Source organism: Lepidochelys olivacea, assembly GCF_965140295.1.
Source record: "Lepidochelys olivacea isolate rLepOli2 genome assembly, chromosome: 16".
Classification (NCBI taxonomy): Eukaryota; Metazoa; Chordata; order Testudines; family Cheloniidae; genus Lepidochelys; species Lepidochelys olivacea.
In genome coordinates, this window is record NC_140426.1 from 15,607,969 (window position 1) to 15,626,449 (window position 18,481).

Here is an 18,481-nt window from a genome sequence, read left to right on the forward strand (position 1 = left end):
GAGCTTACAAAGAGCTCTTCATCTCTCACCAACAAAAGATATTACTTCACCAACCTTGTCTTATATCCTGGGTACAACATAACTACACTGTTTCAACAGACAAGTATAACATACCTACCCAACCCCCCAAGTTAAGTGATAGAGAGCGCCCAGGTCCTACATCAGAACTGTCTTAATTATGCTTCAGTTCCTGTTAAGCCAGTTTAAAAACTGAACAGAAAGTTCCACAGACCCTTTCTTGAAGGCTATAGCCAGGACATGGGAAGGAACAAGCTTCAAATTGAGCTGAAGCTAGTCAAGAAGCATGCATCCGATGAAGTGAGCTGTAGCTCACGAAAACTCATGCTCAAATAAATTGGTTAGTCTCTAAGGTGCCACAAGTACTCCTTTTCTTTTTTCAAGAAGCATGGAGTCTTACCACCTACTACACTGACTGGGGTTGTGCAACTGGCTACCCTTATAGAACCAGATTTTGTTCAACTAAGGACCACTCTGAAAACATGCCAGGAGGCAAACAGTAAACCTAGTTTGCCAAAGCTGGGCCATGTTTCAGTCAGTTACCCCAGCATTCAGTGCTCACTCAGATCAAGCAGGATTACTGCATGCCACAGCCCTTCTACAGCTGTAGGAAGGGAAGTCAGACATTGTCCCAAGTTCCCAGCAGGGTACTTGCAGGCATCTGCTATTTGACCTCTTGTACAAGAGATGATCTAACATCACGACCGATCTAGCGTGACTCCAAGAGCAGGGATCACATCTCTACTTCAGACAACCTTGCTTTGCTTTAGAACTGCTCTCCAAGAACATGGGGCAAAACACAGCCATTTTACCACATGTACGGGCACAGTTAAGACCATCATTGCAGAGCTAAAGCTTCTCCTTAAGAGTTGTGATCTAATATTGCACTACAGCACCTCTAAAGCAACTCAAGCTACTGTTAGTCATCCTCCTCCCTCTTGCTCTGCCACCCCTTTTCAAGCCACCTCTGTTTAAAATGTGAGGTCTCTGGGATAAAAAGTCTTTGTGAAGTGCCTTGCACATTTCCAGGTACTGCATGGACAATAAGAAAAGGAGGACTTGTGGCACCTTAGAGACTAAAATTTATTTAATGCTCAAATGAATTTGTTAGTCTCTTTGACCACTGAATTAAATTTTAGTCTAATGAGGTGCCACAATTCCTCCTTTTCTTTTTGCAAATACAGACTAACACAGCTGCTACTCTGAAACCTGCATGGACAATAGAACTCTGGCTTACTAAACTTGTCAAACAAGGCAGCAGCCTGCTGCCCCCTGCTACCAAAGGGGATGTAGTTTACTTAAGCCCTTCCTTCTCAACGCTCCCAGTTTGTTCACCACCATTCAAGACATTACCCAAAGCTTGGTATTCTGTGTGTGTGTGTGTGTGTGTGTGTGTGTGTACACACACACCTTATTCAGAGAGTGGAGTTACAATTCAGATATAGAATACAAGCAAATCACTGATAAAGCTGGTGTTAACAGTTTCTCTCTGATCATAACCTGCACTTTAGTCTCTTCATTGCACGATTTGTCACTTACTTTGCCTTTCTATACAGCCCTCCATGCAAGAATCTCAAGATTACATACAAGCAATATAGGGCTTTGGTGCAACTGCACCTGCAACAATGCTGAGTTCCGAGTACCCCATTTCCAGAATGGAACACAGACCAGAGGTGGGATAATAGTTTGAAAAACAGCAACAAACTGATGAGTGGACTAACTTAGCAGGAAGTACTAAGCAAGCAATTTGGTGGTAGAAAAAAAGAATAGGAACTCAAATCTCACTCATATGCTCTAGCATTAATCAGTTTCCTCTCCAATGACCTGAGGCCCACCACCATACAAAGGAGGGTGCCAGCCTTTAGGAGTTTTGTTCAAGCTGCTCTTACTCTGGGGCAGGGGAAATTCTTCTTGCCTGCTTGAAGCAGACACCACAGTCCAACCACCACTCACATGCAGGGACTCAAAGCTGCTTTACAATAAACAGTCACTGGAAATGCTAAACTGAGGTTACCCTCCCTATTTCTCATTACAATCCTAGCCCTCTTTTTCTGGCATTCAAGGGAAACCAGAGAGGCACCTTCTTCAGGGGTAGAAGAGGATTTGTCTAGTTCACACTTGACCTAGAAAGGTGTAGACTGGAATGCTAGTGCCTACCACATAGGCAGCTTCCCCCACAAGTGTTCTCAGTCATTCCAATACTCCTACTGACACAAGGGAGGAGTCACTTCCCTTTGATACACCCCCAAAATGTCTTAGAGTGAATGTTATATATGCTAGTCTGTAGTGGAGGCTAACAGGAAGAGTCTCCAGTACAAAAACCCTAACCATAATTCAGGATGCCTACTAAGATGGAGAAGCCATAGGACTAGAGAACAATGTTCATAGTCAGGATGCTTATACAGGAGGCTCTTGGTTTTTATGTCCCCCTACTTCCCCCCACTCCTGTCCCAGCATTTCTAGTTATGGGTCTTGCTAAGAGCCGGGTCATTCTACATGCCAGGCATGGGGAGTGAGAAGTCCACTGTCATTTTTCCACATACTCCCAGGCTAGGCTTCAGGGGCAGGACAGAGTAGCGTAATGGGCTCACGTCTCCTTCAGGAGCAGGATGCCCTGGGGCATAAGGATAAGGAGAGAATCTACTTGACACACACCCCGAGTGCGCTGCAGCCGTGCCCCAGAGACCCCCCCGCCCCAAAGATTCAGCCTCACACTCGCTCTCTTTGGGAGCCAGCCCCCCACACAACACGGGTTCGAGCCAGAGGTCTGCCTGCTGTAGCCCGAGGCGAGGCAGCTAGTCGCAGGGGGCTACGCCGCACCAGGCTGCCAAGCAGGGGAGGGAGGGAGGCAGCCGGGGAGGGGGGGACCCCTCCCCACCCGCTCCTAGAGGCGGGGAGGCCCGAGACGACACAGAGCAGCGGGGGCTCTCTCCGCCTTCAGCCCCTCACGGGCCAGCCGGACGCCCCAGGAGTGAAGACGCCGCTTTCCAGGGAGGAGGGGACCCGCCGCCCGACTGCGGAGCCGGCGGTGGCGGACCGCGAAGGGGGGCGGGAAACCCCAGGCGTCGCCAGAGTGTTTTCGGGGGGGAGCTGAAAGCCCCGCAACAGCCCCTTCAGGATCCCCGCGCCCGCCCCGCGGGGATGCGCAGCCGGAGGGAGCCCCGCCACCCCTCCGCGCACCTGCACGGCCCGGCTGAAGAAGACCCCCGCGTCCGAGGCCAGCTTCTTCATGTTGAAGTCCATCTCCCCGCGCGCCGCCGCGGGCGCTCAGCTCCAACGCCTCAGCCGGTGGAGAAAACTAGAACGAAGCCGACTCAGCCCTCGGCGCACCCGCCCCTTTATAGGGCCCATCGACGCCCTCTGGCATCCTCGCGGCTGCCTCTTAAAGGGGAAAGTGCCCGACACGCCACCCCCTGAAGGGCGGCCTCGCTGTGGTCCTGTGTGCCATGGCAGCTTCGTGCAAGCCCAGGCCGAGGCCTATGGACGCCGCGCCGGAGTCCTATTGGGCGGCTGTGTGGGCTCTGGGGTAAATAAGGAACCTCAGGATGCCGCTAGCTGACGCTGCCCTTTTAAGAGAAGCTCCTCCCCGTTCCTTCTCAGCCTGCCAATCACAGTCAATCAACACTATGTATGCAGTCCCACAGGGAAGACTGCTCATTGCTGCTCAACCGCACACTCCGCAGCCGCCGCTGCCTGGTCAGGGCAGCCAGCTGATTGGTCCGCCCCGGAGCAGCACGCTGTTCTGATTGGCTGGCGGCGGGCGGCCTCCTACGGGTTCCTCCGCCTGGTGGCTGTCAGGCTAGGCTGCGGCGCGCAGGGGAAGGAGACGCTGCCCTTCCGAAGCCATGGGATGTGCCTGGGTGAGAACGGCTCAGCCAGGGCTGCGGGCTCCCCCTGTTGGGGGTGGTAGCGCCCGGGGTGCCGGGGATGCGGACTCTTCCATTCGCGCGGAGGGGAGGGTTACTGTCTCTCTGCTGTAGGGGGGACTCGATGGGGCCAGGGGCAATAGGGACCAGCGGGGCGAGCAGCCCCGGGCTGGGTTGGCGCAGCCCCCCAGCACCTCTCGGCCCCCCGGGACAGCTGCCCGGGGGCTGCCCAGCGCGGGGCCGGGGGTTCGTGCCGTGCTCGCTGCGCTGGGGATCGGTGGCTGGCCGGGGGGGCTGGGGACGGTGCGCCCTGGGGACGGGGCTGTGCCGCGCTGGGGTTTGGCATGGAGCCGCCACGGAGGTGGCCGATTTGCGCCGGCCTCGGTGGGGTTTGTGCCGCTGCAGCCGTGGTGGGGAGGCCGGGGTTAGACGCTAGGGGAGCTGGGTGCCTTCATAGGGCAGGGAGGTGGATGCTGCACCGTGGAATTGATTCTGGGGCTAGAAGGAGGCAGCCAGAAAGGAGCAGCTTTGGAGCAGCGTCTGTGCAACACTGAAAGTTAGGAGGGGGCAGCAGCAGGGTTAGGTTCCCACAGTGGGGTTCATAACAGAGCACTGCAGGAGATGCCCCCCACTTCTAGAGTTTATGGGAGTTTGTGCTGGGGAAGTATCTACCTAATGGCTTGTAAGAGAGTACCCAAGGAGGTTGGTGACCCATGCTCAGCTTTGTATTAGGGCACCTCAGGCAATATCAGAAAGGGTTTCTGGGGTACGGTATCTGACTTACTGTGTCCCTGAAAATAGTTTGCATCAGTTTTAAATTTATGCTTTATAAGTAATTGAACCCAGCATCCCGCAATAATGGACACGAGAAATTAAATCGCCTTAAATTATTACAATAGTAATAAATCAAACCATAAAACAAAGTAATTCCAAAAGACCTGACCCTTTAAAATCCTTAATTTTCTCAAAAGGCATATTAATTGCCTTAAGCTTATAGCCCAGGAGGGTATACTGCATTCTTTGTTAACTTTTGTCTAGGACTCTACTGGAATGTCATAAGAAAATAACTGTCCTATACTTTGTTGCTTATGCTTTCTCTGCTGATATAATTGAAGCAATATGTGTTGCTGTTGTCTGTGTTACCAGCCTCCAGAGTTGGGTATCAGATGCTTTTTTTAAGTTTGAAAATAGTAAGACAGTTTTTGGCCTTTGGTCTCATTACATGCTGTTGCCCTTTAGGCAGTTGTTACAGTTGTGATCCAGTTATTATTTTTCATTGCTGCTATCAGTATTTTTGGTGTTCTTTTATATCTAATTCTGCCATTTGAAGGTCACGTTTTGCTGTTCCAAACAGATTTTCCTTTTACAGTCCGAGTAACACCACTGCGCTTTGGCTTGTGCTGTCTGAGGCAATGCAGAGAAGGCAATCCACGCTTTGATAACTTGCAGGCTGGATTGCTGTAACCCATCACTCTATGGATTAGCAGATGTATGTACTCAAGTCCTGCATGTATTCAAATTCTCAAGTTGTTTTCTCGATATATATATTGACTAAATTTTGTATTTAATACAAAATTGTTCTGTTGCAATGGAAAACATTTCTATCTGTTTGGACCTGTGTATTCTAGACCCTTCCTACTTCTCACTTTCATCTGCATTTAAAAGCTATGCTTATGCATAACTCAGCTTCCAAATCTGATTGGCTGCATCCTGGAGGCTCAAAGATCTTATGTCTAGGTCATTGGACTTGGTTACTGTGGGCTAGGAATTGTTTTACTGAACTGGTTTAAAACATGACAAGTTTGGCTTGTTAGTGAAACGGGGCCAAACAATGGAATAACCAGATTTAAAGAACATGCTTTAGTCAAGGTACAGACCAAGGCTATAATATTTAACACATTTTGGTGATACATGCCGGCTGAACAGTGCTTGTTCACAGCTAGTTTGTCCACAACTGTACTTAAGCATAGCTTAAATGTGGCTGTGGTTGAACTGGCGGGTGGTTGGGCACTCTGGCTATGGCCAAAAAGTGTTATAATTGTATTCTATTAAAAATAAACAAACCTGTTGTAGCTTAGTTCTGTGCCTGAGCTAAAGCAGTTTTGTTTCAATCTGGTTGTAAAGTGACTTGGCTGCTGTCCACATTGGCCAGCAAAACTGTATTTAAACCAATTGACCCTGATCTACTATAAAAGCCATTCAGCTAACATACTTCCTCATCCCTCGTAGTTTGGGGCATTGATCTAGTCTAAAAATCTTTGGGGTCGCAAGCTCCAGAGCTACTTGGATTGGAAATTCTCATCCTTGTTTTGTTTGAGAGGCAGACATCACTGTTTATAAGAATAAGCTGAATATCTCTTTTCTGTGGTTTATCCCATTATAGTTGTCTTGCTATTTTAAATGGATTGTAACATGCTTTCAGATGCATTGTACGGAAATTTCTTTATCACAGGAGATTGTACTGTTCTTGCTACTATTTACCATATTTTTTCCTCTTCCTTGCAGAGAGAAAATTCCCAGTTGGAGACTGATTCTGGAATCCCAAGGCACATTTTGAAACAAAGTTGGATTTCTTTGTGAACTCTCTGAGCAGTTCCCATAAGTTCCCATAACTTCCCCCACACTGACTCCTGTGGATATTCTGAGCCTCATTCAGACATGGCCTTTCAGAGAACGGAGGGAATGTCCATCATCCAAGCCTTGGCAATGACAGTGGCAGAAATCCCTGTGTTTCTTTACACAACATTTGGGCAGGTAAAAAAAAAAACACAGCTGGATTTTCTGCAGAGTTATTTGGGGTTTTCTTTTACAGGGCTGTCTGCGGCAGTTGTTTTGGAGGGTGATGAACAGAAATAACAGGGTGGTGCTGGGGCAAGAGAAAGGGAGGATTTAACAGTTGCTATGGGGTGATTGCACTTATTTGAGGAATTGGGAATAGAGGCTTTTTCAAGAGGTCAAGTGTCATCTGGGGAGGTTTGGGGAGCATCTTGCAGATGAGAGGGAAGGGGGACACTTGTTGGGGAAGCTTTGAAGGTGGGTTTGGCAGTGGGGAGGGGGTGTGTTGAGAGGAAGGCTGGTCCAGTGGCTAAGGTCATAATCTAGGCCTTGGGACACCTGGGTTCAATTCCCTGCTCTACCTGCATAACCCTGGACAAGTCATTTAGCCTCTCTGTGTCTCAGTTTGTCATCTGTAAAATGGGGATAATAGAACTTCCCTATCTCACAAGGGTGTTGTGAGAATAAGTACCTTAAAGATTGTGAGGTGCTCAGCTACTGCAGTGATGGGGGGCCAAATAAGTATCAAACAGAGAGGGGAATTTAGCTGTGAAGTAGGGAAGGGTAGCAGGAAAGTTGAGGATTTGCAGGCAAGTATAGTTGCTGGGGAAAGGAATGGGCACTGTACAGAAACTGCTCTGTAGAGGTTTCAGAGTAGCAGCCGTGTTAGTCTGTATTCGCAAAAAGAAAAGGAGTACTTGTGGCACCTTCGAGGTTAACACATTTATTTGACCATAAGCTTTCGTGGGCTACAGCTCACTTCATCGGATGCATCAAATAAATTTGTTAGTCTCTAAGGTGCCACAAGTCCTCCTTTTCTTTTTGCTCTGTAGAGAACATTCGGTGTATATTGCTCTGTGTTCCAAGAGCCAGAGTTTTTGTGGAAACACCAAATTTTGATAACTCATTGGGCTGATCACAATTGTACTGACTTTTTTTTAAAAAAAGGTCACCTTTGGCCAAGTAGAAATTGAAATTTTAGTCCCAAGTGTAACAGCTAGTTTTATAAACATCTGGAAAAGTGGGGGTTAGAATTATGGAGGTGTAACACTGTCATAACTCCAAAATTGCTAATGCCACATGCTATTCACCCCACTTTTCTCTGTACCAAGCAGAACCTTTGGGTCATCTTTAGAGACACTCAGATATAGTTTTTGTTATCATAAATGGAAAAATATACTAATGCAACAGTAGGGATAAGACTAACTGCCCCAAAATTAGGAAATCCAGAGTTGAGGTTAATAACAGTAACTGTCTCACATATCAATATTACAGTAAGTGCTTTCCTAATAATAAATGTACTGCTATTTTGCATTTATTTAAGATTTTATTGTGAAGACTTAACTTGACTACAGGAGCTTTAAATCAGGCCCTAAATGGCCCAGACCTAACCCACCTCCCAGCTGTCTAGGCCTTCCTGAACATGCCATCTACCACCTCTTAGTCCTCAGAATGGTGTCTCGGGTACCTCTGCCTGGAAAATGATGGAACTCATTCAGAACACTGTAGTGGGACATGTATATCGTCCCCTCCACTCCCCATCCCTTTTAGCTGGACGTAAAATAATTTGTAGCATCTGTAGTATAACTGATATGTGCGTGGGTGAAATCCAGTCCCCAGTGAAGTCATTGGGAGCTTTTGCTATAGACTTCAGTGGGGCTAGGATTTCACTTCTGGTTTGTTAGTCTGGACCTAGAATCTTCTGAGCAGGATTGCTGAGCCAAACTCCTTCTCTTGTGAAAAATGCCATGGGATCTTTAATATCCACACAGAGAAGGCAGCCCCGGAGGTTTCAAGATCTCATCTGAAATGATTATACAGAGAGCACTGCATGTAAATCCTATAGGACTTTAATTCTATCTGCAGTCTATCCAGTAAGATATTCTCTCCTTCACATCTTGTCCTGAACAGTTTAGCGTTGCTGGGCACTATTGAACAGTTGCTGCGTTCTATCCTATGGATGTCTACATTTCACTGGTGGGTAAATCGGTGCCTGTAAAGCACCTTTTGGTCCTAGCTGTCCTGGATTAAAACTGCTGTACAAATGGGTGGTGCAGGTGGTGTTACATTGTTGCTTTCTTATATCTCTTGTGTTTAAAGTCTGTCTTCTCTCAGCTGAGGCTCTCCCCAGGCCTGAGGAAGGTGCTGTTTGCTACGGCTCTTGGGACAGTTGCCATAGCTCTTGCCGCACACCAGCTGAAGCGGCGTCGACGTCGAAAGAGACAGATCACCCCAGAAAAGTGTGGCATTAAGCCTGGAGGAGTCCCTGCCCTCTCTTTACCAACCAAGAAGGTCCCTTCAGTGAAAAAAGGTTGGTATTGCAAAAGCAGTTGCTGGGGGAAGATGCAATGCAATGTTAAAGGAACCTTTGTGTAAGCATTATTGGCTGGGAGGAAAAAACTGTAGGACAGAAGCCCAGGTAGTTCCAAGCAGATGGGTAGATCAGGTTGCTAAAATGGTTCAAAACACTATACAGAGGAAGAATGAAACTGGGAGGCAAAACTAATCAGACAGTAGCCTAAGTGGAGCCACAATGCAGAATAGATAGAATGGGCAAAATCATTACCCTAGAGCACAAGTGATTGAAAAGTGGCTGCAGGGCTTTACAGTGGAGTTTGCTATTGCCATCAACTTTAATACAAAAGGAGACTATCGACCCCACTGTGCAATACTTTCACTCTATGTGTGTGACTATATGCATGCAGTGATCCACAACCCACATCTGTGTATTGATCGTGGTGACCATGATTTGCTCCATTTGATGCCTATTAGGTGTGGCAGTGGGTTTCTGACAGATTGCTAACGTCATCTGCCCAAAGCATGGGCATTGGCAGCCCTGCCCTGAAATCACCTTCAGCAGTCCTTGGAAGCAGTTAAGGAGGCGATGTAGTCTGGAGGAATGAGGACAGGACTGGGAGTCAGGAGGTTGTGTTTTAAACCCAGCTTTCCCACTAACTTGCTGTGTGACTTGCCCAAGTCACTTCACTGCTCTCTTGGTTCCCCATCTGTAAAATGGAACTAACAATTACCCAGCTACCGCAGGGGGTGTTGTGAGGATTAATTATTGTCTGTACAGCTCTGTGAAATTATGAAGCTCTATAAAAACATTAATTATGAAATCAAGCAAGTTTGCTGGCCGTATACTGGCAAGTTTGCTGCTGTGTTTGCACTAACGACACTTATTTTAGCACTGTACATGGCAGGAGAGAAGTGAGGCATTGATGCATATTATTTCTCCCATAACACTTTCCACTTGTGTACGTCCTTTCATCCAAAGAGGTGAATAAGTATTCATAGTTCCATATTTGATGGGGAAACTGAGTCAGGGGTTAAGTGACTTGCCCAAGGTGACAAAGCTGACTCCCAGCTGTAGCTATTAGAAATACGCTTCCTCCTCCTTCTGCACATTCCTTAACTCAGCAGATCTGTGCTCTGTCACTAACTAATCACAGTTCCCCTCATCATCCAGGACTGCAATGAAGCCATTTTGCTTTGAACCAGATTTTTCTGTGACTGCTACCTTTCTCACCTCACTGAGAACTGATTCTTCTGGAGATGGCACTGCCCTCTCAGCAGCCTTCTGGAGACCCTTCTTCCAGTGGTACTAACCTGGGGCAGCACAGGACAGACTAGAGTGAGCTGCACCACATCTGATTGCATAGGTTCCCTTTTCTGATTGCTGTAAACAGAGTGGGAAGACCTAAAGGCTTGTTTTTACCACCCTTCCAATTACAGGATACTCCAGCAGGAGAGTACAAAGTCCTAGCAGCAAGAGCAATGACACACTCAGCGGGATTTCCTCTATTGAGCCAAGCAAACATTCCAGCTCCTCCCACAGCCTAGCCTCGGTAAGAGACCCTAACACCATTGCTGTCTGCTCTAGCCAGCAGAGGAAGGAGTCGCACCTACCTGCCTACACTTAACAAGATTGTTATTAGTCATCCAGGACCAGCAGAGTGGGTGGAATTTACTTGTTCTGAAAACAATTTGTTTTATGTCAGAGGTTTTGTAGCCCTGCAGGTTGAGGTATTGGCCCTTAAAATTCCATCATTCTGATTACCAGTATGCTTTATTCCTCACCCCTCCAAATGTCAATTCCAATAGGATTTTAGTGGCTACTGATTGGAGATCAGCCAGAGCTAAAAACCAATTGTGATACTGTACCTGGCCATTTTGGGATGTCCCCAATGACCAAGGTAAGAAAAGGAGAGCTTTATAGCAGAGAGAGTAGATGTTGGTTCAACATAATCACTGCAGCCTGCACCAGTGCAGCTTATGTACAAAGTGTAGATGTTTAGGACCCTTCTTCTGCTAGGAAACTTTCTAACCAACATTAAAACTGCTTTGTGCTGTAGCACAGATCCTATTTTAGTCCTTTTAAAGTAGCCTGGACCAGAAAAAAATGATTCAGGTCAAACTACCTTAAGCCTCATAAAACTGGGTCTATACAATGTCTTCAAACAATTTTAAAACATCTCCCCAGTGCAAACAGGCTCAAAAAAAGACAGCTAATAATGTAGACATTGCTTATACCATATACTAGGTCTACACTGGCCATTGTCAGATCTCCCAGCAGTATAGCTCCATTGCGAGTGCAGTCTGGATGCCAGCATTTCTATCACCATGTTATCTAACTCTATTCAGAACAGGTCTAAATGATGCTGTGTCTTGTCTACACTAGTGCTCCCATGAGTGGGGCTGTGAAACAGTGGGAGACTTCCTGAAAGCTGCCAGGGTAGACAAGGCATTCAAGTGGAAGTTACTCGTTAGATCTACTACCAATCCAACTGAAGCATAGGAAGATTTAGGCAGTGAGTTTGTAAAACCTTAGTTTGTAAAATCTAATTTTCTAGCTCCACACTAACTCCTTCAATTCTCCTGTCAGCCTCTCCCTTCATCCATAGAAGAACTGGTTATATAGCTCAAGACTTTTCCATCTTTTTGCCCATTCCCAGCCAAGAGCAGAGGTTACCAAATAGATGTACATGTCATTTTTCTTTGTCTCAGAGAAAGGGTGGGTGGGAATAACCCCCTGCCAGATTTTATTGTTATGTTGCACAGATCACAGCTAACTGGAGAGTGAGTAAAAGTCAGGGCTTAGCTCAAATAGGCAAGGCGGGGGCGGGGGGGGGCACACAACAGCCAGTGAGCTGGCTCCATCACCCAAGCCAATGGCTAAGCAACAAACTGACGGAGTGGGGGTGGCGGGTAGCCCCCCCTCTTTCCCATGGATGTGTTTCTTCTCTCATTCCCTGGTATTCTTGGTTTCAGAGAAAGGATGGGTGGGAACAAACCCCCCTTCCATGTTGCCAGACGGCCCTGGTCCCAAACAATTGGGCTAGTTAATTTGATGTGGGGGGGGGGAGAATAGCAGAAAAATTATCTTCCACTGAAAGATAGTTTTGGAACCTTGACCTATTTTGTTGGGGAAACTTAGGGTGAAACACTTCTGTAATGGGTGAATACAGAGCCGCTCCAAGATCCACTTCTGATGTTTGTGAGAGACACGAATAGGGGTTTCTACATGGTATATATTTGCCTCTAACCTAGGGATATCAAACTGACTTGGGGGGAGACCTGAATTCCATTTTTAAATCTGGTTCATAGGTACAGATATACGTTTAGGATCAGATGCTTGGCTCTATTCACAGCTCCCACTGATGTCAAGGGGAGGTTGCATAGAGATCAAACGTAGAATCTGAATTTATGTAGTAACTAAATTTTTACTTGTGATCATTATGTATTAGTTCAGTACCCTATTGTCACATTTAGCATTGCTCAGGGGGAAGATGTCCATTTTTAAGACAACTGCTGTTTCTGCCCTTTATTTCTTTTCCATCTCCTGTGTGTGTCTCTCTTTCCTTCCCCACTCTTGTGTCTTTCTTTCCTTTTATTCCCTTTGCATTATCTTCTCTGCAGTAACTCCCAGTTCCCACACTCTGGACTTCCCTTCCACCTCCTTCCCCATTGCATCTGACAAAAGGATCTGCAATGATAAAGCTAACTCTGGCCTTTAAAGTAGTCAAGATTACAGTAAACAAGATTAATGGGTGGGGTGGAGGGAGTTCACACCTTCTTGGAGTGGCTGTTTCAGGCTGCCTGTGGATTCAGGCTTGCACTTAAATACTAGGGACACATTTTAAAAGTCTTTGTTATTTCTTTACAGTCCTGAGGGTTAGAAACCACTTTTTAAATGGAAGTGGAGATTCTTCAGAATCTGCATATGCAAGGTGGCTAGATCCTGTTTGTGGACCAAGGGTTTGACAGCATTGCTTTAGCCAAAGGTCCTGAAGAGGGGGAGGGGATGGTAGGTGAAGCAGTTTCTATTCTTACCTTCAGAAGTTCCCACCTTGTTAAGGTGAACAGGGGTGGGGAAACTAATCATTGGTGCTATTGTTTGGTGGTAGGTTCCTGTAAGGCTGCTAAAGTGCAGGGGCAGGCTCTGCCCTCTCACATTCACCACCAGTCATTTCATAGTAGGTAGACTGGAAGGGAGACACCAGATAGATTCCATTCCTGCTTCTGAAACATGGCGAGTGCAGTACCTGTTTGGAGACAGGTATATTCTCTAGCATACTTGGACTCAAAACCTTGGGCCTCAGCTTTGTGCAAGGCAGGGTAAGTGGACTCCATCTATAATAGAAAAGCGATTCAAATGCAGTTTGACTTCTTTAAAACGTACGATTTATAGTTAGAGCGACTTCTGAATCTATATATTTTTTCACGTACAGTCAAATACCCTCCAAACAAGTGAGCCGTTCTGCTCTCCAGCATGTTTTTGGCAAGGGGAGTGCAGGGCTGCTGAGATTTCCCCCTTATGTTTTGTACTAGTTACTTCGAGTGCTACTCTGCTGTTCTGTAAATCAGGATTCACCAGCAGGATGAGTTAGAAAGCACAGTAAGAAGTGGATTTAAGAGATGTGTAGGTTCAGAGAGAGAAGAGAATTCACTTTAGACAAAAACGTACCCTAACTTCTGGTAAGCTTGATGACTCCTCCACTCCCCATTTCCCTTTGACAAAATGTCTTCCAAGCCTCTTGCTAAAGCCGTTCTATACTTGGTAAATTCCTGGGAGAGTTGAACCTGTGTCTTTTTTCTTGCAACCTCCAGAAGATCAGGATTAAATTTATTTCCATGGAACTGTAGTGTTAGCCAGGCTCTGGGCAATACTGATTATTCTTTCTGGTTTTCTTGACCTTGGGATTAAGGAGACCTTATCATTAAACTGCTGAGGTGAGTTTTCAACTCATTTGGCTCTTGAAACTCCATCCTTGAGCTCTGAAGACAGGAGAGCAGAATTAGCTTCTCTAAAACATCATACCGTATCCCCAAGATCATATCCTCCTCCTCACATAGCGTCCCCTAGAGCAGCAGTGCAGCATAACCACCTGGAATCCCTACTTTCCAGTAATGCAAAACATAAATTGTAACATAATGGTTCATGAGAGATGAGCAACTAAAATCACATCTGAATTGCATGTGGGGAAGCAAAGTGGTAAACAGAATTAAGTGATTTTTAAATCTCATATTTTATGACTTGCTGTGGCTAGAAACAACTGCTGTACAATCACATGCAATGTCAGTATCCTACAGCCTTTGAACCCAGCCCTGATGGCTTGCAATATTGGATCTAAACATGCTTTTATGGCACTAGCCAGGCACACTGAACTAAGACCTAGAACGTGCATCTCTTGCTTCTGCTCAACCCCCAACTACAGAGGCAGTTTAAGATTTATTCAGGCCCTGGGCACAAAGAACATTGGGGGTGCCCCCACACCTCCATCCTGGGGTCCCGTCCCCTGCTCCTCCCCTTCCCCCCATGGCCCTGCCTTCTGGTCTGGCCAAAAGTCAGGCCATGGTAAGAGCTGCACAGGGAGTCTGGGCTGCTGTGAGGAGCCCTGGTCCCTCCACCTGCCCTGGGGAACATGCCCTGGGGGGCAGGGACACAGGCCAGGGGCTGCTCTCTCCTCACAGCTGCCCGAGGGGGCTCTTTACTATAGTCGAGGGTGACCATACATCCTGTTTTGGCCAGGATAGTGCCCTTTTTAAGCCCTGCCCAGGGCGTCTTGACTTTTTTGGCAAAACTGGGCATTTGTCCATCATCAGTTGGCAAGAGCAAAGGGTACAAATGCCCAGTTTTGCCAAAAAGGGATGGAGTGGGGGCAGCTCCGCATTGGGGGGGAGGGGCGCAGGGGCCCCCTAGAAGGGAAGATTACAAATATAGGGAGCAAAGGAGCAGTGTGTATATATATTTAAAAGAGAGGGGGAATTTTGGCTGTCTAAAAGGCCCATTCAAATAGGGAAGGAATGCGTCTGAGTGAGGGTGAGAGGGGAGCAGAGAAAAGCCTACATAGCTTATATATAATGTATGGGGCTTGCTGAAAAAGTCTTTTTTAAAAAAAGGCTATGGGGGAAAACCAGGTATTTACTGAAGACAACAAAGGAACCATGTACAGTTGCTGAACTTTATTTTACTGCCTTTATTTTTTTAAATGAGTTAGAACTGCCTATCTTATTGCAACTGGTTTAATAAAGAAAAACATGTAATGATTTAAAATACTTCAGTTATTCCTGTTTAACTTAGATACAAGATGTAAACCTTCCGTTTTAAGTGGTTTGAGAAGCTGTTGTAGTCAGAGTGACTGAACACAAGCTGTTCAGCCAAAAAAATGAGTTCTCTTCCTTGCTAGGTGATCATTTGCTTGTTGCATAACTGCATTATCTGAGTTTCCACATTATAAAATGATTTTTACTTAATCTCCCAGCAAGGAGTGAGGATTAATTAGTTAGCTTTTATAAAGCAGCTTGAAGTTTAAAAACACTAACTATAAGCTACATATTGATTGGAAAAATACTAGAGATTGTAAGCTGCTCAGGGTGGGAGCCTTGTCTCTTTAGATGTCAAAGAATCAAACACTATAAAACAATATAAACTAGGCAGAATAGAAACAAATATGAATGAAAATAAATGATTCAGTGCACTAAAAATGTGGCTATCTTAAAGTTGTCATCTTGTCAGTTGAATTAATAACCTAGCTGATACTTGTGTCAGTAGCTTTGGAGCCTGTAGTTTCAGGTGAGTGAGTGGACAGTTGCAGCTGTCTATACACATAATACAGCATTATGCCAGAGAACTCTGCCTAAGTGCCAAATATTGTAATAGCTGAGACATAAGGTTTTTTATTGAAATATCTATTGGTAAGTGTTGGAAACTGGCAGTTAGGGCTCTTGAGTTCTCTAACTGGCAGTTATACTTGATTCACTTTGTGCTCGACTGTAGGCAATTCACTTAACCTCTGTGTGTTTCACTATACCCATGTGTAAAATGTGGGGAAGGAGAGGTCTTGGGGATCCACCTCCACGCGGGAGGGAGAGGGCCTGGGATGGGGTGGCCCAGCTCCATGTGGGAAGGAGAGGAGCTGGGGTGGGGGGGAAGGAGAAGGCTTGGGGGGCAGCTCCACATAGGGGGAATATGCCCAGTGCTCACCCTATCTCAGCTCCTGTGTTGGGCCTGGCTGGGGGCAGGGTCTCAAGGGGGAAGAGGAGGAGCAGGGTGGCAGGGCCCTGGGGGGAAGGAGAGGAGGCCGGGGGACAGAGTTCCAACTTGCAGGGGGCCCCCGGGCATGAGCCCATTCAGTAATCCACCACTGCCCACACAGGAACATGTGATTGGAAAGAACAGTATGGAGTTAATCTCAGGCACAAGTTCTCTCTCTAGTATTTTTCACTGATAACCTGCTCCCTCTTTTGTTTACAGTTGCTTCCCCATCTATTGCCTTCCTCTTTAAGTGCAGCTTGGGACCACCATTTATTTCCGTGCAGTCCCTCCTCCCTTCCCCTTCTTGGAGCAACTGTCTTAGTGTTTCTCTCCTCCCCTTTTTTCGTCGCCCTCCCCAGCATTCCAGGCAAGCATGCCAAGGATATGCCTATACTTTGAGCTCAGAGCGTGATTCCCAGCTCAAAGACATATACCTGTACAGCCAAATTTAAGCTATGCTTAAGTGCTGTTGTAGAAATTAGCTTGGAACAACCATTGGTCAGACAACATCTATGAACAAAATGTAGCCTAGGTCAGTACTCGCAGTAAAGCATGTTCTTTAAGCTTTGTTGTTCCATAGTTTGGCCTGTCACACTGACAAGCCAAACTATTGCCATGTTTTAAACCAGTTCAGTAGAACAATTCCTAGCCCACAGTAACCAGGTCCAATGACCCAGACTGTAGATCTTGGAGCCTTCAGAGATGGAGCCAATCATATGTGCCTATGGTCTCTGATGGGCGCCTACTTGGGGTGGCTAGCCCCTCCTTCTGCAGCTACACTCTATTGTTAAAAGAGCGAGGAATAGTTGTGGCACCTTAGAGACTAACAAATTTATTTGGGCATAAGCTTTTGTGGGCTAAACCCCACTTCATCCAGATGCATGGAGTGGAAAATACAGTAGGAATATATACACACACACACACAGAGAACATGAAAAGATGTGGGTTGCAATACTCTTACTCTAACTCCATGCATCCAATGAAGTGGGTTTTAGCCCATGAAAGCTTATGCCCAAATAAATTTGTTAGTCTCTAAGGTGCCACAAGTCCTCCTGTTCTTTTTGCTGATACAGGCTAACACAGCTACCACTCTGAACTCTATTGTTAGCGCACTAGCTTGATCAAAGCTAGTGCAGATGTATCTCCTTAAGCTGAGGAATCACCCACCCCCAGCTCAAAGTGTAGACATACCCCAGAGTGAGCATGGCTTGGTCATTGCTTTGTAGTGGGGTCAGGTAGATGGTATTGTAAAAACACTGCTTTCTTATGTTTAAAGAGGTTATCAGGCTCCTGGCTGGAGGAGGGTTTGCCTAGTTTCAGAGTAGCAGCCGTGTTAGTCTGTATTCGCAAAAAGAAAAGGAGGACTTGTGGCACCTTAGAGACTAACCAATTTATTTGAGCATAAGCTTTCGTGAGCTACAGCTCACTTCATCCGATGAAGTGCCACAAGTACTCCTACTCTTTGCCTAGTGAATGGATTTTGTCTGTTGCGTTAGGATCTGGTGAAGCACTGGGGCCCTCCGCAGCTCCCTGTGAAGTAGCTGTTGAGCACCAATGTCTTGCACTAAAGTTTATGGACACTCAGAACTAGAATGGATTTGGATTGCATAGCACCGATATCCCTGCCATCTACATCTTCAGTATTTTCACTTTGGAAAAGCAAGAGAATACTGAAAACAACCCTGAAAATTGCAGGAGAGACTGAGGCGATGTCTACACTATGGGCATGACAGCAGCACAGCAACGGCCCCATAGCTATGCTGCCATAGTGTAGATGTTTCCTACAGAGATAGAAGGTGTTTTCCATTGCTGTAAGTAATCCACCTTCCTGAGCAGCAGTAGCTAGGATGATGTCTACACCTTAAGTCTACGGCATACTTGAAGGAAGTTCTAAAAGGAGCTGCTGTTCTTTCTTCTCTCTTCATGGGATAGATAGTGGCTGTGAACTCTTCCAGCCCAACACCAGCATCTACAGGGCCCTGGGAGACGAGAGCAATGGAAGATCCTGGAGCAGCTGGTGACTCTAGTGCTGAAAACCTCTATATTCAAGGTAAACAAAAATTAATATTACCCTGAAAGACTACTCTCACAACATAAAGGGATTTGGAGTACTGTCTCCATGTTCATTCGGTCCTTGCTCCACCAATAGATATGAACACTGTCTCCTCCTGTGCTTAACATCAAAATTGTTCCACCAACAAACTGTTGTTCACCTGGAGAAATCAGTTTCGTCTCCTTGGATGAGGAATGGTGATGATTTCATTGAATCCTAACCCAAATGAGA

At 46.3% G+C, this 18,481-nt stretch overlaps 2 protein-coding genes across 8 annotated transcripts in view; one reads left to right on the plus strand and one right to left on the minus strand.

The window, feature by feature from the left end:
- SH3GLB2 (SH3 domain containing GRB2 like, endophilin B2) overlaps nucleotides 1-3,538 on the minus strand; it is a 40,138-nt gene extending 36,600 nt beyond the window's left edge. The window contains exon 1 of one of the 4 annotated variants that reach the window (XM_084650394.1): nucleotides 3,199-3,538. In XM_084650394.1, coding sequence (XP_084506520.1) covers nucleotides 3,199-3,261 — 63 coding nt within the window. In that variant the 5' untranslated portion in view covers nucleotides 3,262-3,538. The remainder of the gene's footprint in view (nucleotides 1-3,198) is intronic. The other 3 variants (XM_084650393.1, XM_084650395.1, XM_084650392.1) reach the window with 3 other exon arrangements.
- Nucleotides 3,539-3,810: 272 nt separating this feature from the next.
- Nucleotides 3,811-18,481, plus strand: part of MIGA2 (mitoguardin 2) — a 30,522-nt gene continuing 15,851 nt past the window's right edge. Inside the window, exons 1-6 of one of the 4 annotated variants that reach the window (XM_084649967.1) lie at nucleotides 3,822-3,878; nucleotides 5,239-5,373; nucleotides 6,390-6,638; nucleotides 8,760-8,970; nucleotides 10,395-10,507; nucleotides 18,130-18,247. In XM_084649967.1, the coding sequence (XP_084506093.1) occupies nucleotides 6,543-6,638; nucleotides 8,760-8,970; nucleotides 10,395-10,507; nucleotides 18,130-18,247 (538 nt within the window). In that variant the 5' untranslated portion in view covers nucleotides 3,822-3,878; nucleotides 5,239-5,373; nucleotides 6,390-6,542. Of the gene's footprint in view, nucleotides 3,879-5,238; nucleotides 5,374-6,389; nucleotides 6,639-8,759; nucleotides 8,971-10,394; nucleotides 10,508-18,129; nucleotides 18,248-18,481 lie in introns of all 4 variants that reach the window. The other 3 variants (XM_084649970.1, XM_084649968.1, XM_084649969.1) reach the window with 3 other exon arrangements.